The sequence below is a fragment of the Salvelinus namaycush genome, chromosome 33 (assembly GCF_016432855.1).
Source record: "Salvelinus namaycush isolate Seneca chromosome 33, SaNama_1.0, whole genome shotgun sequence".
Lineage (NCBI taxonomy): Eukaryota > Metazoa > Chordata > Actinopteri > Salmoniformes > Salmonidae > Salvelinus > Salvelinus namaycush.
This window is the reverse complement of record NC_052339.1, coordinates 32,447,599-32,475,225: the sequence shown is the minus strand read 5'-3', so window position 1 is coordinate 32,475,225 and position 27,627 is coordinate 32,447,599. Positions and strand designations below refer to the sequence as shown.

Here is a 27,627-nt window from a genome sequence, read left to right as displayed (position 1 = left end):
TGCGGCTTTCTATATTATTGATCATAGTCTGCTACAGGAAAGACGTATGTGTTATGGCTTTAACCCCCTGCTATATTGTGGATAAAGAGTTACCTGTCTAACAGAACACAGAGGGTGTTCTTTAATGGAAGCCTTTCCAACATAATCCAGGTAGAATCAGGAATTCCCCAGGGCAGCTGTCTAGGCCCCTTGCTTTTTTCAATCTTTACTAACGACATGCCACTGGCTTTGAGTAAAGCCAGTGTGTCTATGTATGCAAGGACTAAACACAATACACGTCAGCTACTACAGCGACTGGAATGACTGAAACACTCAACAAAGAGCTGCAGTTAGTTTCAGAGTGGGTGGCAAGGAATAAATTGGTCCTAAATATTTCTAAAACTAAAAGCATTGTATTTGAGACAAATTATTCACTAAATCCTAAACCTCAACTAAATCTTGTAATAAATTATGTGGAAATTGAGCAAGTTGATGTGACTAAACTGCCTGGAGTAACCCTGGATTGTAAACTGTCATGCTCAAAACATATTGATACAACAGTAGCTAAGATGGGTAGAAGTCTGTCCATAATAAAGCATTGCTTTACCTTCTTAACAGCACTATCAACAAGGCAGGTCCTACAGGCCCTAGTTTTGTTGAACCTGGACTACTGTTCAGTTGTCTGGTCAGCTGCCACAAAAAGGGACTGTAAAGCATCTGTGTGTAGCTGGTGAGATGAGTCAGGCGCAGGACAGCAGATAAGAGTAAAGAAAACAATTTTACTCAAAATATATCACAATACAAGTCGTAAATACAAGGCCACACAATACGGACCACAATACAATAAACAATTACTCACAAACAAGCATGGGGGAACAAAGGCTTAAATAATGAACAAGTAATTGGGGGATTGAAACCAGGTGTGTAAGACAAAGACAAAACAAATGGAAAATTAAAGTGGATCGGCGATGGCTAGAAGGCCGGTGACGTCGACCGCCGAACGCCGCCCGAACAAGGAGAGGGACCGACTTCGGCGGAAGTCGTGACAGGGACTTAGAAAAACCCTTATTCAGAATAAAAATATTCCAAAACATGCATCTTGTTTGCAATAAAGGCACTAAAGTAAAACTGCAAAGAAATGTGGCAAAGAAATTAACTTTATGTCCTGAATACAAAACGTTTTATTTGGGGCAAATCCAACACAACACACAACAAAAGGTAAAATATACACTGGAGTTGCTTACCAAGACGACATTGAATGTTCCTGAGTTGCCTAGTTACAGTTTTGACTTAAATCGGCTTATAAATCTACGACAAGACTTAAAAATGAATGTCTAGCAATGATCAACAACCAACTTGACAGAGCTTAAAGAAATGTAAAAAGAATAATGCAAATATTATACAATCCAGGTGTGCAAAGCTCTTAGACGTACCCAGAAAGACTCACAGCTATAATAACTGTCAAAGGTTATTCTAACATGTATTGACTCAGGTGTGAATACTTATGTAAATTAGATATACACATTTTCACTTTCTCATTATGGGGTATTCTGTGTAGATGAGTGAGAAAAAATAATAATAATTTAATCAATTTTGAATTCAGGCTGTAAAACAACAAAATGTGGAATAAGTCAAGGAGTATGAATACTTTCTGAAGGCACTGTATAATGAGTTATGCACTTTTCCTTTTACTGATATTAAAAATGAAACAAAACATTTGTTGATTGAATTGATAATATCATTTAAAGTAATAGGTTGCTCAAGCTGGAGACAACATAAACTGTGGAAACATAATTTACTCTTCTTTTAGAATGTTACTGTGAAGGAGATTGACTGCCACCAACAGAACCCGCCATAGTTTGATAATGGCGATGTTCACCATCCTGCACGAGCCCGCTGAGCTGTTTAACCTCAGAGAGATCTACTGTACGCAGCCTGGATGATCTACGTAAGTAATGACCTGCCTGCTGAAATCTCAATTAAATCAAACATTGATTGGAAAACCTTTCATCATATAACTCAGTGGTTCCTAACCCAGGGGTGCTAAATTACTAAAAAGGTAAATGTGAATCTTGCAGAACTTTCCCAAATTGGAATTGGCTTGAAAAAATATGAATGATTTAATCTCTAGCAAACACAACATTTCGTAGGTTACAGATACATCAGTTAATCAGGGGTCCCTTTTCCCTCCAGGGACCCATATTTTTTAAGTTGCACTATGCAGAAATCGCTCCGCCATTTCCTGGTTGCTATAATTCTAATAGTTTGCCTAATTTCAGTTTATGTGACAAAATAGGGTAGAAAATCATTGTACCATCTAAACCGCTGTGAAATATATTTTCCATAACCAAAAATATTGTTGTTTCAGCTGTTTGAAGTACTTGTACAAAACCGAAAGCAAAAGACCAAAAAACAAAACTTAATAACGGGAAGCATAGAAATAGCGTACATAGAACTGATCTACTGCTTCTTAGACTTTCAAGCAGAATGATAGATCTATAACAAATGTGAATTTGGTCAGGTCGGGGAAAAAGTTACATATTTCCACTTTAAGACCAACTGAAGATATCCCCATGTGCAGCAGGGTTGCGTGTTTTTTTTTTTTGGGGGGGGGGGGGTTACCCCTCAAATCAAGTAAGGCCCTGCGATCCCCCCAGGAAACTTTGGTGTGTGGGGGCACCAAAGAGCCAAGAGTCATGTTACCGGTTCCAAGGTCTGTAGGTGCTGTTTCAATTTTCTATTAAAGCTGCAATATGTAACCTTTTGGGCAACCCCCCCCCAAAAAATCACATAGAAATGTGGATTATAGATCTGTCATTCTCATTGAAAGCAAGTCTAAGAAGCAGTAGATTGGTTCTAGGTGCGCTATTTAGATGCTTCCCGTTCTTAAGTTTCTTTTTTGTGTCTTTTACTTTCGGTTTTGTACACCAGCTTTAAGAATTTGTTCTTAACTGACTTGCCTAGTAAAATACAAAATAATATATATATATATATATTTTTTTTAAATGATAATGGATGCATACAGTATATCAAACAGAAAAATTATTGATAGAGGAAAGTCTTACAGCAGATATAAATTAGCAAAGTAGTGCAACAGCTTGAACAGAGAAAAACCTACAAATTATATGGAGAAATGCATGGATAAAGTATAAAAATAAAAAGTAATCCAATTTAAAAGAAAATCTAAACAAGAGCAATTGTTTTACATAGGCTACTTAGAGGCCTACCCATTAAAAACTGTTAACGGTACTTGAACTGTATTCGGTTACAAAGAGTACATTTATAAGGGTCCAATCTAAAGTTTAGAAGACATGGAGACAACAATCAGATAGAATATTTAGAAATGAGCTGATGTACAGATGTAGAGGGGAGAAGGAACTTGAAATGAGCTGATGTACAGATGAAGAAGGAACTTGAAAGCAAAATGAATTAGCTGAAAGAGATGAAAAGTGAAATGTAAGATCAAATTGAGAAAAATAAATAAAAGTTTATCACACAAATCAGCTGGTTTAAAAGTTATCCTCCGTCCCGATGGAAATTCAATAAATATCTAACGTTCTACGGTAAATTCTATAAAAATAATTGAATGTATTTTCTTCAAAACTAGCTTGCAACGATAGATGGAAATAAAACTAGCAATTGTGCTTGCTGCCGCAGTGTGACGTGAGCAGAAAAGGTAACTTGTTAACCAGCGCATCTGTACGTTCATGGTATCAAAAGACAGAAATTAAAGACATAACAAATCTAATTAGGAGTAAATAAAACAATAGACACTGTAATAGTGAACAATTTAATGCTACTAAAGATTGATAACGTCTTACCATTTCTTGTATGTGGTCATGTTTGGTGTCCCTGGCAGGAGGTCTCCCAATGCAAGAGGCTGGACCTGCATCTGTGAGTCACATGGAGGAGAGATTGATGATGGATACAAATAAGGTTAATACTACACAGTAACTGCCTGAGTCCAAACAGGACACTTATGTTATCCTGTTAATTGTTAGGAAGCCATACTGTAGTACAACACTTTAAAACAGCCAGCAACTCCAATGGGAGTTTTCAGTTACACCACAAATAAAAAAACTAAGTGTGACAAAATTCGGCAAAACTGTCTAATATTCAATATCTGCGGGGTGACAGAGTAAACAATTTGCCAGTCAATGAACAAATGTAGATAGCTACTTTACTGTACAAGGAGGTCCACCATTGTATCGGGTTTACACAGAAATGCAAGTGACAAACAACAACCTTTCTTGCAATCTTAACTTTAAGCTCAGCTTTCAAAATCATTCTAAAACCAACAATCAGTTACATTTATAGTGCAACACATTTCGATTACAGTTTTTTCTGTTAAAGCATCTACAGTATGGGAATAGCACAAGCCCAATAGCATCAGAGCGTTAACAGCAATGCAAGGACAATGACAAACACTGAGATATGAGTTGAGTGAGTTTTCAACGACCTTTGTGTCACAACAGATGCATGGACATCCTAAAGATAGTGCAGTCCTTGAAATGCAAAGGAGAATCATGTTACACAGCAGAACAGTGGTAAGGTGTCCAGCCATCATTCCTTCTATCTGACAGACAGAACACAGTGTTGATAACACGAGAAGACTGGACAGCTGAGAATGGGGACGTATAAAGAAAGGTTGAGCCTAGAATAGACTGCTCAAGTATTGAGACTAAGTAAGGAGCCTGATGAGAGGGAGTGTGGTCCTCTGTAGCTCAGTTGGTAGAGCATGGCACTTGCAACACCAGAATGGGGGGTTAGATTCCCGGGAGCATACGCACGTTGAGTTGCTGTAGATAAAAGCGTCTGTTAAATTGCATATATTTTATATTATAAACCAGGTAGTTTGGGTCCTGGATGCTGATTGTCTGAAAGCCATGGTATACTAGACATTATAAACTGGGTGGTTCGAGCCCTGAATGCTGATTGGCTGACAGCCGTGGTATATCAGAACGTATACCACATGTATGACAAAACATTTATTTTTACTGCTTTTAGTGCTGATTACGTTGGTAACCAGTTTATAATAGCCATAAGGCACCCTGTAGTATATGGTCAATATCCCACAGCACTGCGTAAGAACAGCCCTTAGCTGTGGTATATTATCCATATACTACACACCCCTGGGCCTTCTTGCTTAAATATACCATGTGTATGACACAAAATTACTTGTTTACTGTTCTAATTATGTTGGTAACCAGTTTATAATTACAATAAGACACCTCAGGGGTTCGTGGTATATGGCCAATATACCACACCTCCTTGGGCCTTACCGCTTAATTCAAACATTTGAGGGTTGTGGGTCATGGTCGATTTTATAGGCTTGAAATGTATTAGCTGATGGGTTGCAGGGTGTTACATTATCCTCATGGTAAAGAATAGTGATAGTCTTGGCTTACAATACGTTGCTTCTTTTGAAATCCATCTTCGAGAGAGACAGAGAACATAATTTGTTTTTAACCATCTACTGATATTGTTTTAGGGTAAAAACTCACTGTTTTGTCATTATCAGTATGTGAACCCTCCTGTAGTGACAGAAATTAATTTCCCGACAGCTGGGAATTGGACACCTAACAGTGTCATTGAGGAGTAGCATGTGGAAGTAAAGTAAGGAACCTCAAGGCTGAATGCACAAGGTGTGAAATTGTAGGAATCAAAGGTGCTCCTCTATGTGCTCCTGAAGAGGTCTAAGGAGGGAAACGCTCTCTGGTGATGACAACCACTTATACAGTATTATCACCTCGTAGACAACTTGTAGACAGCTTCACACTAATGCACTGACAGCCATCTTGACCTTTAACAGCACGTTACTACAAATCTAAGACCTTATTATGCCCCTTGGATCAGCACCTTACATACTACTCTACACAGACGTTTCTAACCTGATTAGTCAGCACCTTACACAAGTTATTTAAAACATTTTACATTTTGAGTCCCCCTTGTTAAAACTAGCATGAGTTTCTTGAAAGTGACATGTACAGGTAACTGCCAAAATAAAGGAAACACTTGAGTAAACGAGGGATACAAAGTATATTGAAAGCAGGTGCTTCTACACAGGTGTGTTTCCTAAGTTAGTTAAGCAATTAAAACCCTATCATGCTTAGGGTCATGTATAAAAATGCCCAGTTACCCATTATTTAGGCTACCATGGCTAGAAGAAAAGATCTCAGTGACTTTGAAAGAGGGGTCTCAAAGGAGCATAGGGGATTTAAAGGTTGTGTGTGTCTCAGTCACCAGATCTCAACCCAACTGAACACTTATGGGAGATTCTGGAGCAGCGCCTGAGACAGAGTTTATCACCACCGTCAACTAAACACCAAATGATGTCATTTTTCATGGAAGAAATGTTGTCGCATCCCTCCAATAGTGTTCCAGAGATTTGTAGAATCTATGTTCTGGCAGGTTGTTGTGGCCCAACGCCCCTATTAGGACACTTTATGCTGGCGTTTCCTTTATTTTGGCAGTTTACATTTTATCAGACGCTCTTATCCAGAATGACTGGATATTTTGGCAGTTACCTGTACATGTCACTTTCAAGAAACTCATGCTAGTTTTAACAAGGGGGACTCAAAATGTAAAATGTTTTAAATAACTTGTGTAAGGTGCTGACTAATCAGGTTAGAAACGTCTGTGTAGAGTAGTATGTAAGGTGCTGATCCAAGGGGCATAATAAGGTCTTATATTTGTAGTAACGTGCTGTTAAAGGTCAAGATGGCTGTCAGGGCATAAGTGCATATATTTTCATACTTTGCTCCATTTGTGGCTTAAATTAATTGAATTATGGGCTCTTCATAAACTGTACACCCAAAGAACAATTTCACAGGGTTATTTTTGTCATCAAGGACAAAGGGAAGGAAACTATGTCACGTCAACAAGATGAGGTCTAGTTTAATACTTCAGTAGCTGTTACAATGCATAGAAGAGTGACCTTGTCTTGGTGAACAAGACAGCTGCACTTGTCATAAGAACCCTATTGTGAGTTTACGCACTGCAACAACACTTTCTCGTGTCCCCCCCCCAAGTGTTCACAATGAGCATAACCGGGTATTTCTTAACAAATAATGGACATACATTACTTATGGTTTCAAACTGTTTTTGGAACTAACTTACTTTGTGTCATTGCACGTTAAAATATATAATTGGATTAATTCCCATTGGTCAAATATACATGCTTGGCATTTTTAGATAACTACAGTGCTTGAGACTGCCCTATGATCAAGTGGGCTTTCAATGCAGCCAATTTCTCCCCTCCTCTGTCCACCCTGGAATAGCCTGTTGTTAGAACAAGCCTGATAGGTCAAAAGAGGTATACACCTCTAGCCCCAAATACAGATCTTTTGAAATAATCAGTCTAATTCATGTCCTGACATGGCCCATCTCCATATAGGGCTGATCAACACTCTATAAAGAGTGATGGAGACCAGGGCAGACAGACCAGGGGAGACACAAGGCACTGGACATCCTGAAGGTAAGCATATAGAGGCAGTCTGCTGAGGAGGGCAAAGATTATCATCACAGGACCTAACAATAGTCATTACCACATTTAAACTGGCAAGTTGATTGATATTGGTCTTTATATTTGTCTATTTCATTCTCAGTAGAGATCCTTTCCAACGTATCCAAGGTGTGACCAACAACAGGTAAGAATCATAATCCTCTAAAAGAGGTTCTACAACCCGCCTCCTAGTGGTTTGTGTGAAGTCTTTTCATGTGTTTCATGAAAACTATTAACAAATTCTTATTCTAATGCCATTTTTTATTTTGGTCTGTACTCAATCTAGTCAACTTGTATATGATGCATAATACGTCTTTCCCGTACAGTAATTACATGTAGTCAGTGTCATCACTAACACAAGCTGTAGATTTGAGCTACTTTTGGTCTGCTGTGAACCTCACACGTTTTGGTTTATTTTCAATGTGCTATTGGTTTGCTGACCTTCATATTGTTCAGATAAAGTCTTATCAATCTAGGATTCTAAATCTGGTAGCCTACTGGTGTTCTGCCTCGACATGATTTTTTAAGCTATTATTTAAAAGTTCTATTGGTCTGCCATGCTACAGAATACTACTCATATAAACAGTATATACATACAGTGAAACTAATATTTCAATTGATTTAGGTCTTTGTGGGTAACATTTTTGGGACCAATTTAAATAATAATTTAAGTATTAAGGCTAATTTACAAGTATAGTGTAGAGAATCATTGTACCTTCTAAAACGATGTGAAATAACTTTTACATAACCACAAATATTTATATTTTCAGCTTTTTGAAGCTGTTGTACAAAACCGAAAGTAAAATACACAAAAACTCAACTTAAGAACAGGAAGCATAGAAATAGCGCATATAGAACAGATATACCGCTTCCTAGCCTGGCTTTCAATGATCACGACATATCTATAACACATATTTCTATGTTAATTTGGTTGGGTCGCACAAATAGTGACATATTGCAGCTTTAAGTTTGAGAACAGTTTGTTATGAGAATCCTAACATACAACAAACCTTGGCAACAGTGAGAAGACAGCCACATGTAAATCTGTAGTTTAGCAAATGTAACCTAATAATACATACACAAATACATACATATCCACAACAAATACATGATATTATTCCAACTCAAACCTGGTACTGTGTGTAATATATACATATGTATGTGTTCAATGCTCTTTTCCTGCCTGCACAGGTTTAAGAATGGGGGACGCGTTGATGGCAGAGTTTGGCGGCGCAGCTTCCTATCTGCGTAAGTCAGACAAGGAGCGTATGGAATGCCAGACTAGACCCTTTGACATAAAGAGAGAGTGCTATGTGCCAGACCCTGAGGTTGAGTACGTCAAGGCCACAATCACCAGCAGAGATGGGGCTAAAGTCACCGTTGATACTGAGTTTGGAAAGGTAAATATTTTGATGAAAAGCATTTCTGAAAATATATGACCTGGAGAAAATCACAAGATGATACATTTTCTACTAGGATAACTCTATGATTGATGAACAGTTAGTTATAAACTGATATAAGTTATGTGCTTTACTGTTGACTATAAACATTCTTCTCACAAGAGATAACAAAGAGCAGAATCCTGACTTGAGATCTTTAACTTTTATGCAAATCAGGCATTACATGTAAATGGTTGATTTGTGAAAATTCAACATTGTGTGCAATCTCAAGATTGGATTTGTCTCAAAAGTGAATACCTCTACACCTTGAAAATGAAACAAAATCATTGAATTTGCCCATCTTTCAGACTGTTACTGTGAAGGAGGATGACGTTCACCCCCAGAACCCGCCAAAGTTTGATAAAATTGAGGACATGGCGATGTTCACCTTCCTGCACGAGCCTGCTGTGCTGTTTAACCTCAAAGAGCGTTACGCAGCCTGGATGATCTACGTAAGTCATGCCTGCCTGCTAATATCTCCATTAAATCAAACATTCATTCAAATGAAACTAAATCTGCATCTCCCTCTTCTTCCACAGACCTACTCAGGGCTGTTCTGTGTCACTGTCAACCCCTACAAGTGGCTGCCAGTATACGATCAGTCTGTTGTCAATGCATACAGAGGCAAGAAGAGGACAGAAGCTCCTCCTCACATCTTCTCCATCTCTGACAATGCCTACCAGTACATGTTGTCAGGTAAAATATCACTTTTCATTTTCATCTACATTGGCATATCAAAAGATTTTTGTGTGATGACACATTTACTGATACTTCTCTTTCAACAGACAGGGAAAATCAGTCTGTTCTTATCACGTAAGTACATCAACCAAAGGTTATATTGATTTGAGGCTATTTATAATTAAGATAAATTCTGAGACGTTTGTATTTTCAATCCCAGTGGAGAATCCGGTGCTGGAAAGACTGTGAACACCAAGAGGGTCATCCAGTACTTTGCCAGCATTGCTGCTGTCGGCGGAAAGAAAAGCGCTGCAGAAGAAAAAAAGGTAAATAGAATGCAAATGTTCATCATTATCGATCCCAAATGAAACATTCTTCATGGCTGGATGAGCATATGTTGACAAAATCAATTTTTATTCATGGAGTATTTGGTGTTCATTGCAGCATTTTCACACTGTATGGATGTTGGTTTCTAGGGGACGCTGGAGGATCAAATCATCCAGGCCAATCCTGCCCTGGAGGCTTTTGGTAATGCCAAGACCATCAGGAATGACAACTCCTCTCGATTCGTAAGTTTGGTCTTTGTTTGCAGTCAAAGACCATTCAAATCTTATCATAAATGTTCATCTGATCCACTATCTCCTGTATTTGAATTTTATTAGGATAATAATTTTATTAGGATCCCCATTAGTTGACGTCATGATGTCAGCTAATCTTCCTCGGGTCCATCAGCTAATCTTCCCTTTGGGACTGTATGTATGCAACAGTTCTGGGTTTAAATAGTATTTGTTTAATTTCAAATACTTTGTGTTTGATCGAGCCTGCCAAGAGTGTGAAAGGTGTGATTTAAACTTTTGGGACTATTCCATCAGTTCCATTACACCAACGCAAGCGCAATCAAGCACACCTATTCAAAAAGAAAACAAATACTACTTAAACCCAGATCTGGTGTGCTCATTCATTTCTGCTTTGACAATAACTTACAGGGTAAATTCATCCGAATTCATTTTGGAGTCACTGGGAAGCTTTCGTCTGCTGACATTGAGACTTGTGAGTACAATTGTATATTTGCTCAGAATTGAACAGATCTCTTTGACAGGAAACAAATTAATACCAAAAGCACTTTTCAATACTGATCAGATCTTCTGGAGAAGTCACGTGTAACTTTCCAGCTCAAGGCTGAGAGAGACTATCACATCTTCTACCAGATCCTGTCCCAAAAGAAACCAGAACTGCTGGGTGAGTATTAAATCATCAAACACTACTGAGCAGGGTTAAGGTCTAATTCTGAACTCAACTGAGAACTTCTGATTACAGATTTATTGGATCCCATGATAAAGATGAGCAAAACAAATACAGTATATAAAATAAATAATACAAATACTGTGCATTTTTTTAAATTATACATTTTATACTAATTAAATTGCTCAGAGAAAGAGATTTTGTTTATCAAAATCCTTGTGAGGACAACGACACTGAGCCTTTTTCTAAAATGACATTGGATAACACATTGGGAGGGATCTTAGACCAGCGGTTCCCAAACTGTGGGGTGCGCCCTGGTCGGGAGGGGGGGCCCTTACACTATATTATGTTATGGCCTATTCCACAGCCTGAACACAAATCAAACTGTGCTGTTCGATTATTTTCAGAGATGCTACTTATCACCAGCAATCCCTATGACTACGCCTTCATCTCCCAAGGAGAGATTGCTGTAACTTCCATTAATGATGCAGATGAGCTAATGGCTACTGATGTGAGTAAAATATGTTCATGAACACTGTATGTGCTTGTAAGTAAGCATTTCACTGCAAGGTTGTATTCAGGGCATGTGACAAATAAAATGTGATTTGATTTTGATTTATTCCACTTATATCCAACTCTATCTCCATTTCAAAACAATGGCTTTTATTTCAAAACTAGGATGCCTTTAATGTGCTTGGATTCTCCCAAGAAGAGATTAATGGCATTTATAAGCTGACTGGGGCCATCATGCACTACGGCAACCTGAAGTTCAAGAATAAGCAGCGGGAGGAGCAAGCAGAGGCAGATGGCACTGAGGGTGAGCACCGATTAAAAACCTCTCACTTTAACATAAAGTAATGTCTGAAAAATCTGACGGTCAGATTGCCTCCTCCAACCATAAAACTTTGCCTTTCCAGATATTGATAAAGCCGCATATCTGATGGGCCTGAACTCTGCTGACCTGGTCAAGGGGCTGTGTCATCCAAGGGTCAAAGTAGGAAATGAATGGGTCACCAAAGGTCAGAGTGTCGACCAGGTGAGTCTCAAGAAAGTTGTACATTTCCAGGAGATAATAATTTTGAGCATAAAACTTCTGTTTAGAGTTGCTAATATTTTCATGCCTGTGATTCCCCATTGACGATGCTTTTTAGTCCAGGGCCTGATCTGTGTTTGGGAAACTGTCCCTATGCGTTTATGTGGAGCCTACGTTCTGGTCAATTATTTTCTCAATATTTTGTAGGTGTACTACTCCATTGGTGCACTGGCAAAGAAAATTTACGAGAACATGTTCCTCTGGATGGTGATTAGAATCAACCTTACTCTAGACACAAAGAACGCTCGCCAGCACTACATTGGTGTGCTGGACATTGCCGGCTTTGAGATCTTTGATGTGAGTGTTTGATGTACATTTTATAAATAGGACACGTCATAAAACAATTCATCTAAAACATTACAGCTGACAAAATAAAGTAACTGTAAACTTCTATTTCAGTTCAACACCTTTGAGCAGCTGTGCATCAACTTCACTAATGAGAAGCTGCAGCAGTTCTTCAACCACCACATGTTTGTGCTGGAGCAGGAAGAGTATAAGAAAGAGGGCATCGTCTGGGAGTTCATTGACTTCGGCATGGACTTGGCTGCCTGCATTGACCTCATTGAAAGGGTTGGTGTCTTCAGTTTCGCAGTAGTTTAATATATATGATTGAATCTTTACGATTTCAAACATCACAAGGGCAATCTTCCTAAATGTGTTTCAACAACAACTTATTCTCATATTTATTCACTATGCTTTTGCCTTAGTATTCATTTATTTTCATTCATTTTCCCCTTTCAGCCCATGGGTATCATGTCCATCCTTGAAGAGGAGTGCATGTTCCCCAAGGCCAGTGATTCTACATTCAAAGCTAAGCTGTATGAGAACCATCTGGGCAAAAATGCATGCTTCCAGAAGCCTAGGATTATTAAGGGTAGACCAGAGGCCCATTTCTCCCTGGTTCACTATGCTGGCATTGTTGACTACAACATTGGTAACTGGCTGGTGAAGAACAAGGACCCGCTGAATGAGACTGTGGTCGGACTGTTCCAGAAGTCAAGTCTTAAGTTCCTGGCCAACCTCTTTGTGAGCTATGCTGGTGCAGAAGGAGGTACTATGTGTTTTTATCGGCAAAGACTACAAACCACCAAAATAAATACAAATGTACATGACAATAATATATTTAATTGATATCATTATTATCCAGGTGCTGAAGAAAAAGCGGCTGGAGGAAAGAAGAAGAAAGGTTCTTCCTTCCAGACTGTGTCTGCATTGCACAGGGTAAATCTGACTTTAAATCAATATACTTCTGATGTTTTTAAATGGCAGAAAATAACATGTGCTAAATTTGAGATGCCAGTATGTTGTGGATTGGCATGTTAGCATTAATTGCCGTTATGACTCGTGAGGTACTGGGAGTCATTTATGGAAAATTCTACATTTGTCGTACTTACAGGAGAACTTGGGTAAACTCATGACCAACTTGAGGTCTACTCACCCCCACTTTGTGCGTTGCCTCATCCCCAACGAGACCAAGACTCCTGGGGCCATGGAGAATCCTCTGGTCATGCACCAGCTGCGCTGTAACGGTGTGCTGGAAGGCATCAGGATCTGCAGAAAGGGCTTCCCCAACAGGATCCTGTATGCTGACTTCAAACAAAGGTACAAATCATTATGCATTTCCTGTCCAAAATAAATTCAACTGTTTACCTATTAAGGTGTTCCATTTTGGAAGATAATTGCTTTCTGATTTAAATTCAGATACCGCATCCTCAATCCAAATGCTATCCCTGAGGGTCAGTTCATTGACAACATGAAGGCAGCAGAAAAACTGCTGGGCTCTCTGGACATTGACCACACCCAGTACAGATTAGGACACACTAAGGTACGTTCTCTAAATAGATGAAAAGCAATAAGACCTGTTGGACCTGCAGCAATTACGGGGTCCAAGCAGTATATTACCACTAGGTTAACCTGAGAAATGCCTCTTGAAATAACTGATGATATACCACTGAGCATGCTTACTACATATCATCTGTCTCTAGGGGAAATGGATCAAGTCAAGAGATAAAAATATTTACCATGTAGTAGATCCATATCTGGCAATATATAAGATATTAAAAGCATTGTGGCCATACTGTTTGAGATGTACAGAAAGTCTATGTTTTTTTTTTTAAACGCGCCCATTTTTTTTTTTTTTTTTTTTACTCTCGGTCATGCTTGGACAGAAGTTGTAAAATCAATTGCACATTACAGGGCCAACTTGTGGTCAATTTGTGCCATTTTCGCAGAGGCAAGAAATTAGCAATCTAAACATGACTACTAAGTTTTATAAATCTGGGAGATACCACATTCAAGTTATTTATGGTCAACTGGCAGAAAAAATACATTCGTACAAATACAAGACGATCCAACCACCACATTATGGCCTTTGTGTATCATTAGGTGTTCTTCAAGGCTGGTCTCCTGGGTACCCTTGAGGAGATGAGAGATGACCGTCTCGCTCTCATCATCACTGGCATGCAGGCCCGATCACGTGGTCTTCTTGCCAGAATTGAGTTCCAGAAAATCGTTGACCGCAGGTTGGAATAAGAATAGATAAAACTTCTGCAGACAATATGGTGGAGGTGGAAAAGGGTGTATAAAAAGCTACTTCTATTCCATTTCACAGGGATGCCTTGCTTGTGATCCAATGGAACATTCGTGCCTTCATGGGTGTCAAGAATTGGCCCTGGATGAAGATGTTCTTTAAGATCAAACCACTGCTGAAGTCAGCAGAGACTGAGAAGGAGATGGCCAACATGAAGGAAGAATTCCTGAAGCTTAAAGAGGCTTATGCTAAAAGTGAAGCCCGTAGAAAGGAGCTGGAAGAGAAGATGGTCTCCCTTATCCAAGAGAAGAATGACCTGCAGATAGCTGTCCAAACTGTGAGTAATTTTTACTGCACTACAGTTACGTTTCTGCACTCACATCCTTTGTCAAAATTGCCTTAGTTAACTAGAGAAATGTAAAAACAGAGAAAGAGGAGACATGATTTGCTAAATAGGTATGTACAATCAGTGGAGCATTTGTAGTCTCCAAATATTTTGCCACCAAACAAACTTCTGAGCTTTGGAGAATTTGATATACTTACAATATATTGACACATTCACAGTCAGAAGACACTATTGGTGATGCTGAAGAGAGATGCGAGGGTCTGATCAAGAGCAAAATCCAGCTTGAGGCCAAAGCCAAAGAGCTGACAGAAAGACTGGAGGATGAGGAGGAGATGAATTCAGAGCTGACTGCTAAGAAGAGGAAGCTGGAAGATGAGTGCTCAGAACTCAAGAAGGACATTGATGATCTGGAGCTCACTCTGGCTAAAGTGGAGAAGGAAAAGCATGCCACAGAGAACAAGGTAAAAGTTGTTCTTCATTCATTGTTAAAACTCCAATTGATTGTTTTGGATGAAAGCGTAATGACATTGTTTCCTTAGGTTAAAAACCTGACTGAAGAGATGGCAGCTCTGGACGAAATCATTGCCAAGCTGACCAAGGAGAAGAAGGCTCTGCAGGAGGCTCATCAGCAAACGTTGGATGACCTGCAGAGTGAGGAGGACAAGGTCAACACGCTGACCAAGGCCAAAGCCAAACTGGAACAGCAAGTTGATGATGTGAGTACCAAATAGGAAATAAAAAATGACAACAAAGTAAGTAATATTCTAAAATAGGCTACAATAGAATATTGTTTGATATATCCTTTATCAGCTTGAAGGGTCTCTGGAGCAAGAGAAGAAGGTGAGAATGGACCTTGAGAGAGCCAAGAGAAAGCTGGAAGGAGACTTGAAGTTGACCCAGGAGAGCCTAATGGACCTGGAGAACGACAAGCAGCAACTGGAGGAGAGAATGAAGAAGTAAGATCACAACCCACAAAATCTAATGAATAATTCCTTTACAGAAAGCTCTAAAATGTGTGCTTTACTTATCAGGAAGGACTTTGAGACGAGCCAACTCAACAGCAAGATTGAGGATGAGCAGGCCATGAGTGCCCAACTCCAGAAGAAACTGAAGGAGCTGCAGGTATTTTAATAGTATTGTTGAAAAGGTCATCTTTTTGTTACACTTGTTTATGTTTTGTTCTTACCAAAACATTTGAATTCCAACCATTTCAGGCCCGCATTGAAGAGCTGGAGGAAGAGCTTGAGGCTGAGAGAGCTGCCCGTGCCAAGGTGGAAAAACAGAGGGCAGACTTGTCCAGAGAGCTGGAAGAGATCAGTGAGAGGCTGGAGGAAGCAGGTGGAGCCACTGCTGCCCAGATTGAGATGAACAAGAAGAGGGAGGCTGAGTTCCAGAAGGTGCGCAGAGACCTTGAAGAGGCTACTCTGCAGCATGAGGCTACAGCTGCCACTCTGAGGAAGAAAAATGCTGACAGTGTGGCTGACCTGGGAGAGCAGATTGACAACCTTCAGAGAGTGAAGCAGAAGCTGGAGAAGGAGAAGAGTGAGCTCAGGCTGGAGTTGGATGATGTGGTCTCCAACATGGAGCAGATTGTGAAGTCCAAAGTATGTGGTATCACTGAGCAATCATAAAATGCATTATCGGTACATGCTTTTTAATGATGGAATCTAGTGAAGGTGTTCTGTCATTCAAAAAACAAATGTGTTTTTAGACAAACTTGGAGAAAATGTGCCGCACTCTCGAGGACCAGATGAGTGAATACAGGACGAAAGCTGAGGAAGGACAGCGATCCATCAATGATTTCACCATGCAGAAAGCAAAGCTTCAAACTGAGAATGGTATATTAACTAAAAACCTGGACATTCACATGAACAGCAACAACAAATAACCAAATAAGTAATATCATTTGAAATAATTAGAATTGCATTAAAACAGGTGAACTTGCCAGACAGCTGGAGGAGAAGGACTCTCTGGTCTCCCAACTGACCAGAGGTAAGCAGTCCAACGTTCAGCAGATTGAAGACCTCAAGAGACAACTGGAGGAGGAAGTCAAGGTATTTATACTAAAAATGCAGTGTCAATAATCAACTTCATTTAACCTCCGGCATAATTTGATTCTTTACAAAATGTCCTTACCAGGCAAAGAACGCACTTGCCCATGCAGTGCAGTCTGCTCGCCATGACTCAGACCTGCTGAGGGAGCAGTATGAGGAGGAGCAGGAGGCCAAGTCTGAGCTGCAGCGTGGCATGTCCAAGGCTAATGCTGAAGTGGCTCAGTGGAGAACCAAGTATGAAACTGATGCCATCCAGAAGACCGAGGAGCTTGAAGATGCAAAGTAAGGATGCTTAATTTAAATTATTATACAAAAGTATTGTAACCAATAGAATGTTATATATATGGGGGATACCGATTCAGAAATGGCTGAAGAATTGGAACATTTACCTGGTTAACTCTGCAAATAGCACTGCTGGGTGATCTGAAAAGTCATAGTCAATCGATCAATAAAATAATAATACACTTAGCAAAAATGGTTATCTTTAATTTACAATCTGTAGAAACTAAGAGAATAGAAAGAAAGGTTCAGAACTTTTGTGAAACATCACAACTGTATGGTGTTCAGAGATAGATGGGAGGGGTTGAGGGTAGCTGAGAGATGGGACTAAAAACAAACAAAAGATAACTCATGTAAAATATACTGCGTCTGTAAAATGTATATAGTATGTATAAGATGGAAGTAAGAGTGTTGTTGTTGTCGTCCATTAGTTTACTCCAATTAGGGGAGGGATGGTAGGGTTTGGGGAAAATAATAAACGAACACATTTAAAAAATATATACATTTAATAATATATCTTTATAAAAAATATATATATGGGGGATTGGAAAGTATGCAGACAATTACATTGATAGAAGCCACAATCTATTTGCAATATTGAAGCTGACAAAAAAAAAGAAGCAAGGTTTCTTTCTTACTTTCTTACTTTTAAAGCTATTCAACCTTGGCTGAATTAGTGACACACAAATGTACATGATGATACATAGATTACCTGATATACAACCATTAAATATCAGACAGAAAAAAAGGCAGATGTCTTAAATGTTTCTCATCTATGTCAATCCAGGAAGAAGCTGGCTCAGCGTCTGCAGGATGCAGAGGAAGCTGTGGAAGCTGTTAATGCTAAATGCTCCTCCCTGGAGAAGACTAAACACAGACTCCAGAATGAGATTGAAGACCTCATGGTGGATGTGGAGAGATCTAATGCATCTGCTGCCGCTCTGGACAAAAAGCAAAGGAACTTCGACAAGGTAAGAAAATAAATTGTAGACAAGTCCTATTAGCCTTCATTACCACTGTGATTATTATTTGACCCTGCTGGTCATCTATGAACATTTGAACATCTTGGCGATGTTCTGTTATAATCTCCACCCGGCACAGCCAGAAGAGGGCTGGCCACCCCTCATAGCCTGGTTCCTCTCTAGGTTTCTTCCTATGTTCTGGCCTTTCTAGGGAGTTTTTCCTAGCCACCGTGCTTCTACACCTGCATTGCTTGCTGTTTGGGGTTTTAGGCTGGGTTTCTGTACAGCACTTTGTGACATCAGCTGATGTAAGAAGGGCTTTAAAAATACATTTGATTGATTATAGTACATGATAGGGACAGCATGTAGCCTAGTGGTTAGAGAAGCGGGCCTTGAATCCCAGCTCAGATGAGAAAATCTGGCGTTGAATTAGCCGACAACCAGAAGGTTGCTGTCATCATCCTACATACCCTTGAGCAAGGCACTTCACCCCTATAATTGCTCCAGGGGAGTTGCACTGCGGCTGACCCATTGCATTCTGCCGTGTTTTCTCGGGGGCTTAGGTTGTGAGCATCGTTCTTCTGTAAGTTAATGGACAATAAAGTACATCTTCTCCTAATAATATACCGTATTGAAACCACTTACGTTTCCAGGTCCTAGCTGAGTGGAAGCAGAAGTTTGAAGAGTCTCAGACTGAGCTGGAGAGCTCCCAGAAAGAGGCCAGATCTCTCAGCACTGAACTCTTCAAACTCAAGAACTCGTATGAGGAATCTCTGGATCATCTAGAGACCATGAAGAGGGAGAACAAGAACCTTCAAGGTCAGAGCATGTGCATTATTGCCTATATAACTTAGTTAATTAAAGATCAATATGTTATAGAGATCACAAAAATATTGTAGTTATTAGGATTGGGTGTTTTTCCATATGTACTGTATACCGGGGTATTTTGAAATACCGACGGTATGATTTTCAATACTGTAAATTTAACTATCTAAGATGTGCCAAATAAATATACACCAACGATAATACCGTATACCCCGGTATGAAGGTATGAACATCTGGATACAGCCCAACCCTACCAGTTGTCACAAAAAGATTTATGTCAAATTATATTTTTCCACAGAGGAAATTTCTGACTTGACTGAGCAACTTGGTGAGGGAGGAAAGAGCATCCATGAGCTGGAGAAGATCCGTAAACAGCTGGAGCAGGAGAAGGCTGAGATACAGTCAGCTCTAGAGGAAGCTGAGGTAAGAATAGAAAACATTTACTGATAGTGAAAGTACCAGAATTGAATTGTAAAATATTCTCAACTATGGGTGGCTGTGTTCTCATAGGGCTCCCTAGAGCATGAGGAGGGCAAGATCATGAGAGCACAGCTGGAGTTCAATCAGGTCAAAGCTGACATTGAACGGAAGCTAGTGGAGAAGGATGAGGAGATGGAGATGAATAAGAGGAACCAGCAGAGAGTGGTGGATACCCTGCAAAGCTCCCTGGAGTCAGAGACTCGCAGCAGGAATGAAGCTCTCAGGCTGAAGAAGAAGATGGAGGGAGATCTCAATGAGATGGAGATCCAGCTCAGCCAGGCTAACAGGCAGGCAGCAGAGGCCCAGAAGCAACTTAAGGGTCTTCATTCCCATCTGAAGGTAATACTTCCACACCATTGTGAATTAAAAATATTGCTTGTGCCTTCACAAAAAGCCAAACCATACCGTAAAACAATAAATATAGTAAAATCATAAATTCTCTCTACAGGATTCTCAAATGCAGCTGGATGATGCTCTTCGTGGCAATGATGACCTGAAGGAGAACATTGCTATTGTAGAGAGACGCAACAACCTGATGCAGGCTGAACTGGATGAGCTGAGAGCCATGGTGGAGCAGACGGAGAGAGGCCGCAAACTGGCTGAGCAGGAACTGCTGGATGTTAGTGAAAGAGTTCAGCTCCTGCACTCACAGGTAAGACGGTAATAGATAACAATTTGTGTTCTCCTTAAAATGTCTGCAATTTGAGACTTGTTGAGGTTATATTAAAAGTAATTTGTCATATATATGTGTAGAACACCAGCCTGTTGAGCCAGAAGAAGAAGCTAGAAGGTGACACATCCCAGCTTCAGAATGAAGTGGAGGAAGCTGTGCAGGAGTGCAGAAACGCTGAGGAAAAGGCCAAAAAGGCCATTACCGATGCTGCCATGATGGCAGAGGAGCTGAAGAAGGAGCAGGACACCAGTTCTCATCTGGAGCGCATGAAAAAGAACATGGAGCAGACCATCAAGGACCTGCAGCACCGCCTGGATGAAGCTGAACAAATTGCCATGAAAGGTGGCAAGAAGCAGATCCAGAAGCTGGAGTCCAGAGTAAGTGTCTGAGGCCCAGCTACATAATCTTCTATTAATTCCAAATCATTTTTCATATTTCTAGCTTTAATATTAAAAGCAGTGGTAACTAACAACGTAATTGGAAGTAGTGTGTTAACATCCATCATGTCTTTCTAGGTGAGGGAGCTAGAGAGTGAAGTGGAAATGGAGCAAAGGAGGAGCAGTGATGCTGTGAAAGGTGTCCGTAAATATGAGAGACGCATCAAGGAGCTCACCTACCAGGTACATCATATATTTTAATTTGACAGTGCACTATTAACATGCTAAGAATCAAATGTAAGATATACAAATGACAATTTTTTCCCTTTCTTTTTGGCTACAGACTGAGGAAGACCGTAAGAATTTGTCCCGTCTTCAGGACCTGGTGGACAAACTGCAGCTGAAGGTCAAATCCTACAAGAGAACTTCAGAGGAGGCTGTAAGTAGAAAACGTTCCACCAACTGATACATCTGTAATTCTCAAATAGTTGTTTGTTAAAAACTTAAATCATACTTAAAACATTTCACAGGAGGAACAAGCCAATTCTAATTTGGGCAAGTTCCGCAAGATTCAGCATGAACTGGATGAGGCAGAGGAGAGGGCTGATATTGCTGAGTCTCAGGTTAACAAGATGAGAGCCAAGAGTCGTGATTCCGGCTCCAAGGTCAGTAAAGTTACTTTTTCAAGAGTCGAAAGGATCATTGCAAACATCCTCTATAGGAATTTAACGACTGCATAGGACTATGTTTTGGATGACTGGCTGCGAATGCTTATTGAATTGTTTTATTTCTGCCTTTTCTATTCCAGACATTCTGAAATTCACTAAAGCATCCCATGTATGCAACTTTAGTCTTTCACTTTTCAATTAAGATGTAGGTGGCAAAAACCGAAACTTTGAATAGCTTTAAGGCATATTACATCAAATAGCTATTCATATTATCGTTATTTATATTCCTGTTTTTTTGGAGGAGTTCCCCTTTAATTTAATTGTTTCTCATCCTAAAATTGTTTTAGATTACTCCTTGAATTTGTGCCACGAACAGGTTTAACAATTTTCTGCAGTACATCCTATAGTTGAAGAGCAAAAATGTATTGAACTTTGAAGGAAATCAAATAAATGTATTTCCCAAGATTATCATAATACAGTGACAAAATCCATCAGTGATTCATATTTTCCTTAAACTTTTTGAAGAGGCAACACAGGAATGCCCCTTTCTTTGTGTGTGTGTTTGTCTACCACTTTGTGTAGCTGTTAGCGATGATGCTAATAATGATAACCGTTTTCTGGTAGATGGAAAGGGTTTCCCAAAAGCCTTCTCAATTAAATGTTAACTACAAAGTAAGCCTACCTGGTATCATGATATCATGATTATTTGCATCAATCCAGTGGCGATTTGTTTAGCAAACTCTGCAATTACATGTGTGGTACAGAAACACCACTAACCAAACAAGTCTCTTGCTGGTGCCCAGTTGAATTAAATGGTATCTACACCCAAAAATGAAAAAGTATTAGATTTTTCCCAGACCTCAAAAGTGGTCTCCTGATGTAGTTAAACCATTTTTGTGGACTTAGAACATTCAATTTAGTTGTTTTTCTATAAAAAATGTGCAATTTTGAGTGCAATTTTTTTTTTTTTGACTGGGCAAAAAACAGAAACCTGGATAGACAAAACAGAAAAAACTGAATTTGGGAAAAAACTGAATTAGGCAAGAAATTGAACAGATTTCATAGGGCCCCAACTTATTTTTTTGTGTCCATTGAATTCTTTAATTGGACATAATTACTCTAATAAATGTTTTGTAAACTCTTGAGTGTATTACACAGTAAGGTAAATCAGGTACTTGTTTAGTATCTGTATAGGGACAGCATGATGTTCATAGTGTATTCCATACCAGGAGGGGTAGCGTTAATGCAGAATTTTGCATTTTCACGCAGAAAAAAAGTACAAAACACTTTTGTAAACGTACTGTAGATCTAACATGTTTCTTATTGCCATTTCTGCTCAGCTTCTGACTAATGTTGTGCTTCAGTTGCACTTCCCCACTCAGATAAGAAATCCTTGCTCATGTCGTTAGACCAATCAAATTCCTGCATTCACTAATAGGCATTCTATCAGCAGATAGCACTCTGACTGATGTGTAGCTACTTTTCTCCGATACTTTTCTCTGTGTACTTTACTCTGGTAAAATGCAAGATTAACAAAACATTAGGAAATACAGTTGGCTAAACACGAGAAATATGATGACCATGCATCGTTTTTGCAAAAAAAGACCTAATTTACCTGTTTAGCTGCTACCCAAAATAGCATTGCACTTCTGTTGTCATCTGAAGTTTTTTTTAACCTTTATTTAGCTTTGCAAGTCAGTTAAGAACAAATTCTTATTTACAATGACGGCCTATCCCAGCCAAACCCTAACGACGCTGGGCCAATTGTGCGCCACCCTATTGGACTCCCAAACACGGTCGGTTGTGATACAGCCTGGAATCGAACCAGCGTCTGTAGTGACAACTCTAGCACTGAGATGCAGAGCCTTAGACCGCTGCGCGGGAACTTGAAAATTAAGCTTTTTTTTTGCTGAGGAAAACTACAGTTGCATGCCCCTGATCACTCTATTGAAGCAAAAGAAACCTGTGGACTTTAAATATAAAACGCAAAACGAAATGGTTTAAAACAGATTTTTTTGATGGTCTGATGGTTTTGAAAATACAGATTTCTAAAAACGAATGTAAACCTTTTACCATAATATACTGTACATTCCTGTTGAAGTTTCCAACCATATCATTTTAAGGACACAGTATATGGCAGTATAAAATGTTTTCCTTCACACAGTAATGTAAAGAAAATACTCATGATCAATCCATCTTCTCTGTCACAGAAAGGAAAGGATGAAGAGTGAGGTCAAGAGTTGTGATGCCAGCTCCCAGGTCAGTTCTTTCCATCAAAATAATTATATTGATTATAATTTGCAAATTCCCTCATGTCAACTATGTCAACAGCTTCTACCTCAATAGCTTTGTAAGTATTTGATGTCAAACAGCTATACTATCATTCACATGACATATTTTTATATTCACTGAGTGTACAAAACATTAGGAACACCTGCGCTTTCCATGACATAGACTAACCAGGTGAATCCAGGTGAAAGCTATGATCCCTTATTTATGTCCACTTCAATCAGTGTAGATGAAGGGGGGGAGCCCAGTTAAAGAAGGATTTTTAAGCCTTAAGACAGTTGAGACATGGATTGTGTATGTTTGCCATTCAGAGGATGAATGGGCAAGACAAAAGATTTAAGTACCTTTGAACAGGGTATGGTAGTAGGTGCCAGGCGCACCGGTTTGAGTTTGTCAAGAACTGCAACGATGCTGGGTTTTTCACGCTCAACAGTTTCCTGTGTGTATTAAGAATTGTCCACCACCCAAAGGACATCGAGCCAACTTGTCACAACTGTGGAAAGCATTGGAGTCAACATGGTCCAGCATCCCTGTGGAACGAGATTCATTGAGGCTGTTCTGAGGGCAAAAGGGGTTGCAACTAAATATTATGAAGTGTTCCTAATGTTTTGTACATTCATTATAAGACAGAATCAAATATGAATTGGATTATTGTTCACTTTTAACTATTTTTTAAACATTATTTCAAAAGCATAATGGTTTCAGTGTTCACTTTCTGTGCAATGGCAAACAAAACTGTTTTTGTAAATTATTTATTGTAAGATGTGATTGTAAAATTTAAACATAATGGTTCCTTTAAATGAAGAACAGTATTTAATAATAACGTTTTCAGAATATACATAAGTACATTTTCTCAACTTTTATCTATCTTCTTTGTCACATAAAGGACATGATGAAGAGTGAAGCTCTCGGATGGACCTTTCTGAAAATGTCCTGACTGTAGTGCTTTAGTTTTCTATATTCTCCATGTAACATGAGTAGAATAAAGAATAAACTAAATTTAAAATAGCCCCTCTGTGTATTCCTTGCAACATGTTACCTGTATGCCAAAGGTTTTTCCTGTCTGGTATAGACATCTATCAGGGTTGCTGTTGATTCCATTACGAACAGGACATTTTGATAAAATATTTCTGGTATGTTCCATAATCTAATTTGGTTGTTTAACTCAAGTTAACTTCTAATCACATGGCCCAGTGGCATGCTGGACAGAAAGTGACTTTCCCACTAGCACTCGCATTCTATAAAATGTGTTTATCTATTGACATACAGTACTAGTCAAAAGTTTGGACACGCCTACTCATTCCAGGGTTTTTCTTTATTTTTACTATTTTCTACATTGTAGAATAATAGTGAAGACATCAAAACTATGAAATAACACATATGGAATCATGTAGTAACCAAAAAAGTGTAAACACATCCAAATGTATTTTATATTTGAGATTCTTCAAAGTGGCCACCCTTTGCCTTGATGCCAGCTTTGCACACTCTTGGCATTCTCTCAACCACACTTTTTGTTTACTACATGATTCCCTATCTGTTATTTCATAGTTTTGATGTCTTCACTATTATTCTACAGTGTGAAAAATACTAAAAATAAAGAAAAACCCTGGAATGAGTAGGTGTGTCCAAACTTTTGACTGGTACTGTACCTACTGAAAGGGATCTTTCATAATTTCAGTACTGTGATTATTAGCTTTCCCTAAGGGCATATTTGGCAGTTAAGAATAGAATCACTTTATTTTTTCCATGAAGGAACTTCAGTTGTGACACGTCGGATAAGATGTAAAAATATACTAAACATTTAACAGATGTCGGTAACACAGCCAAAACTGTTTGTGGCTCTCTTGGTTTTGAGAGGCAAAAACCTGATTTTGCACACTTATGGCAAGTTTTACATATTGATTATTCCGTGGAGGTTGTGTTTGATCTAAAGCAGTTTCCACTCTTTGTATATGTCTTGGAGAGCCTTACCCCCTACAATCTTTCCACTGAACTGCACAACTCTGTAGGTTATTCTGACTTGCCCATGTGATTGAGCCAAACCAGACAACTACACTCACCTCCATATGTAATAGGACAGTGAAGCTAAAATATAAAAGAATTGTCTCTGTACTCATTAAATAAGATTTGCATTATTGTCCATGAACTTACAGATAATGGAAATTAGTCTTCATGCTCATAACAATTACTTCTTGCATACTAAAAGGAGTCATGCTGGCCTAGCACTGATGATTGATCCCACAGAGTGAGGAATTCTACCAGCCAGTACCAAAATATAAATGTTTTACGGGTGTGCATCTTTCGCTTTCAAGACAATTCGGTCAGTGTCGCACGGTATACTGAAACTTCTATAATTTGTCAATAATAGATCTTGAAAAACAGTTCGGTACTATAATTAAATATTGCACTTGTGAAAAAAACATCTTAAAGTAGAAATAGAATGAAACAAACAGGCATTCTATTGTTGCTCTATTATAGTGTCCACTATAGTAGACGTCGATCAAGTGCACAAGGCTACATGTGTGCAAAAATAACGTTCACAGAGTAAAAAATGTAATAATCCCCTCTCACTCACGTGTTACTGTCAAGTTCAACACAACAAAAACAATATATTTGGGCTACACTGCACATTATTACACCGTACACGTTCTGCCTGGGGACATCTGTTCTACAATGTCCCAGTAGAGCATGATACCCTTTGTTGGCATAATTGATCTCTTTCAGGCAGAGAGTACACTTGGCATACCCCTTTTTATCCACTGTATTGAAGAAGTGAGAAGGAAGGAAAGTGTGTGGTGTTCCTTTCAACTCTATAGTGGCTTCCAGCTTAAGCCAGGCCCAGCTCCAGCTACACTTGATCCCTGAATCCCCTTGTTTAACAAGCAACGCCTCATTTTCACCTAATTCTCTCATTCTGAAAATTAACCACATACAGTGGGGCAAAAAAAGTATTTAGTCAGCCACCAATTGTGCAAGTTCTCCCACTTAAAAAGATGAGAGAGGCCTGTAATTTTCATCATAGGTACACTTCAACTATGACAGACAAAATGAGAAAAAAAAATCCAGAAAATCACATTGTAGAATGTTTTATGAATTTATTTGCAAATTATGGTGGAAAATAAGTATTTGGTCAATAACAAAAGTTTATCTCAATACCTTGTTATATACCCTTTGTTGGCAATGACAGAGGTCAAACGTTTTCTTTAAGTCTTCACAAGGTTTTCACACACTGTTGCTGGTATTTTGGCCCATTCCTCCATGCAGATCTCCTCTAGAGCAGTGATGTTTTGGGGCTGTTGCTGGGCAACACGGACTTTCAACTCCCTCCAAAGATTTTCTATGGGGTTGAGATCTGGAGACTGGCTAGGCCACTCCAGGACCTTGAAATGCTTCTTACGAAGCCACTCCTTCGATGCCTGGGCGGTGTGTTTGGGATCATTGTCATGCTGAAAGACCCAGCCACGTTTCATCTTCAATGCCCTTGCTGATGGAAGGAGGTTTTAACTCAAAATCTCACGATACGTGGCCCCATTCATTCTTTCCTTTACACGGATCAGTCGTTCTGGTCCCTTTGCAGAAAAACAGCCCCAAAGCATGATGTTTCCACCCCCATGCTTCACAGTAGGTATGGTGTTCTTTGGATGCAACTCAGCATTCTTTGTCCTCCAAACACGACGAGTTGAGTTTTTACCAAAACGTTCTATTTTGGTTTCATCTGACCATATGACATTCTCCCAATCTTCTTCTGGATCATCCAAATGCTCTCTAGCAAACTTCAGACGGGCCTGGACATGTACTGGCTTAAGCAGGGGGACACGTCTGGCACTGCAGGATTTGAGTCCCTGGCGGCGTAGTGCGTTACTGATGGTAGGCTTTGTTACTTTGGTCCCAGCTCTCTGCAGGTCATTCACTAGGTCCCCCCGTGTGGTTCTGGGATTTTTGCTCACCGTTCTTGTGATCATTTTGACCCCACGGGTGAGATCTTGCGTGGAGCCCCAGATCGAGGGAGATTATCAGTGGTCTTGTATGTCTTCCATTTCCTAATAATTGCTCCCACAGTTGATTTCTTCAAACCAAGCTGCTTACCTATTGCAGATTCAGTCTTCCCAGCCTGGTGCAGGTCTATAATTTTGTTTCTGGTGTCCTTTGACAGCTCTTTGGTCTTGGCCATAGTGGAGTTTGGAGTGTGACTGTTTGAGGTTGTGGACA

General features: G+C 39.4%; 1 protein-coding gene across 1 annotated transcript; it reads left to right on the top strand.

Annotated features, from left to right (window-relative positions):
* Positions 1-8,682: 8,682 nt before the first annotated feature.
* LOC120027796 (myosin-6-like) lies at positions 8,683-23,360 on the top strand. Its single transcript, XM_038972826.1, has 37 exons — positions 8,683-8,883; positions 9,231-9,374; positions 9,462-9,618; positions 9,708-9,735; positions 9,821-9,926; positions 10,077-10,169; positions 10,587-10,650; positions 10,741-10,839; positions 11,250-11,353; positions 11,521-11,659; positions 11,760-11,878; positions 12,083-12,232; positions 12,335-12,505; positions 12,677-12,986; positions 13,083-13,156; positions 13,332-13,537; positions 13,637-13,760; positions 14,321-14,457; positions 14,547-14,802; positions 15,030-15,272; positions 15,351-15,527; positions 15,622-15,767; positions 15,843-15,933; positions 16,026-16,415; positions 16,523-16,649; positions 16,747-16,865; positions 16,951-17,147; positions 17,932-18,115; positions 18,760-18,925; positions 19,230-19,354; positions 19,442-19,750; positions 19,860-20,063; positions 20,165-20,461; positions 20,600-20,704; positions 20,805-20,900; positions 20,992-21,126; positions 23,340-23,360. Exons 1-37 carry the CDS (start codon positions 8,683-8,685, stop codon positions 23,358-23,360), a joined length of 5,814 nt encoding a protein of 1,937 aa, XP_038828754.1.
* Positions 23,361-27,627: the final 4,267 nt, after the last annotated feature.

Coding starts and splice junctions, on each gene's coding strand:
- LOC120027796 (XM_038972826.1), top strand. CDS start 8,683: ATGGGGGACGCGTTGATGGCAGAGTTTGGCGGCGCAGCTTCCTATCTG. Junction 9,375..9,461: donor ACGCAGCCTGGATGATCTAC/GTAAGTCATGCC, acceptor CTTCTTCCACAG/ACCTACTCAGGGCTGTTCTG. Junction 16,650..16,746: donor AAAGCTTCAAACTGAGAATG/GTATATTAACTA, acceptor GCATTAAAACAG/GTGAACTTGCCAGACAGCTG.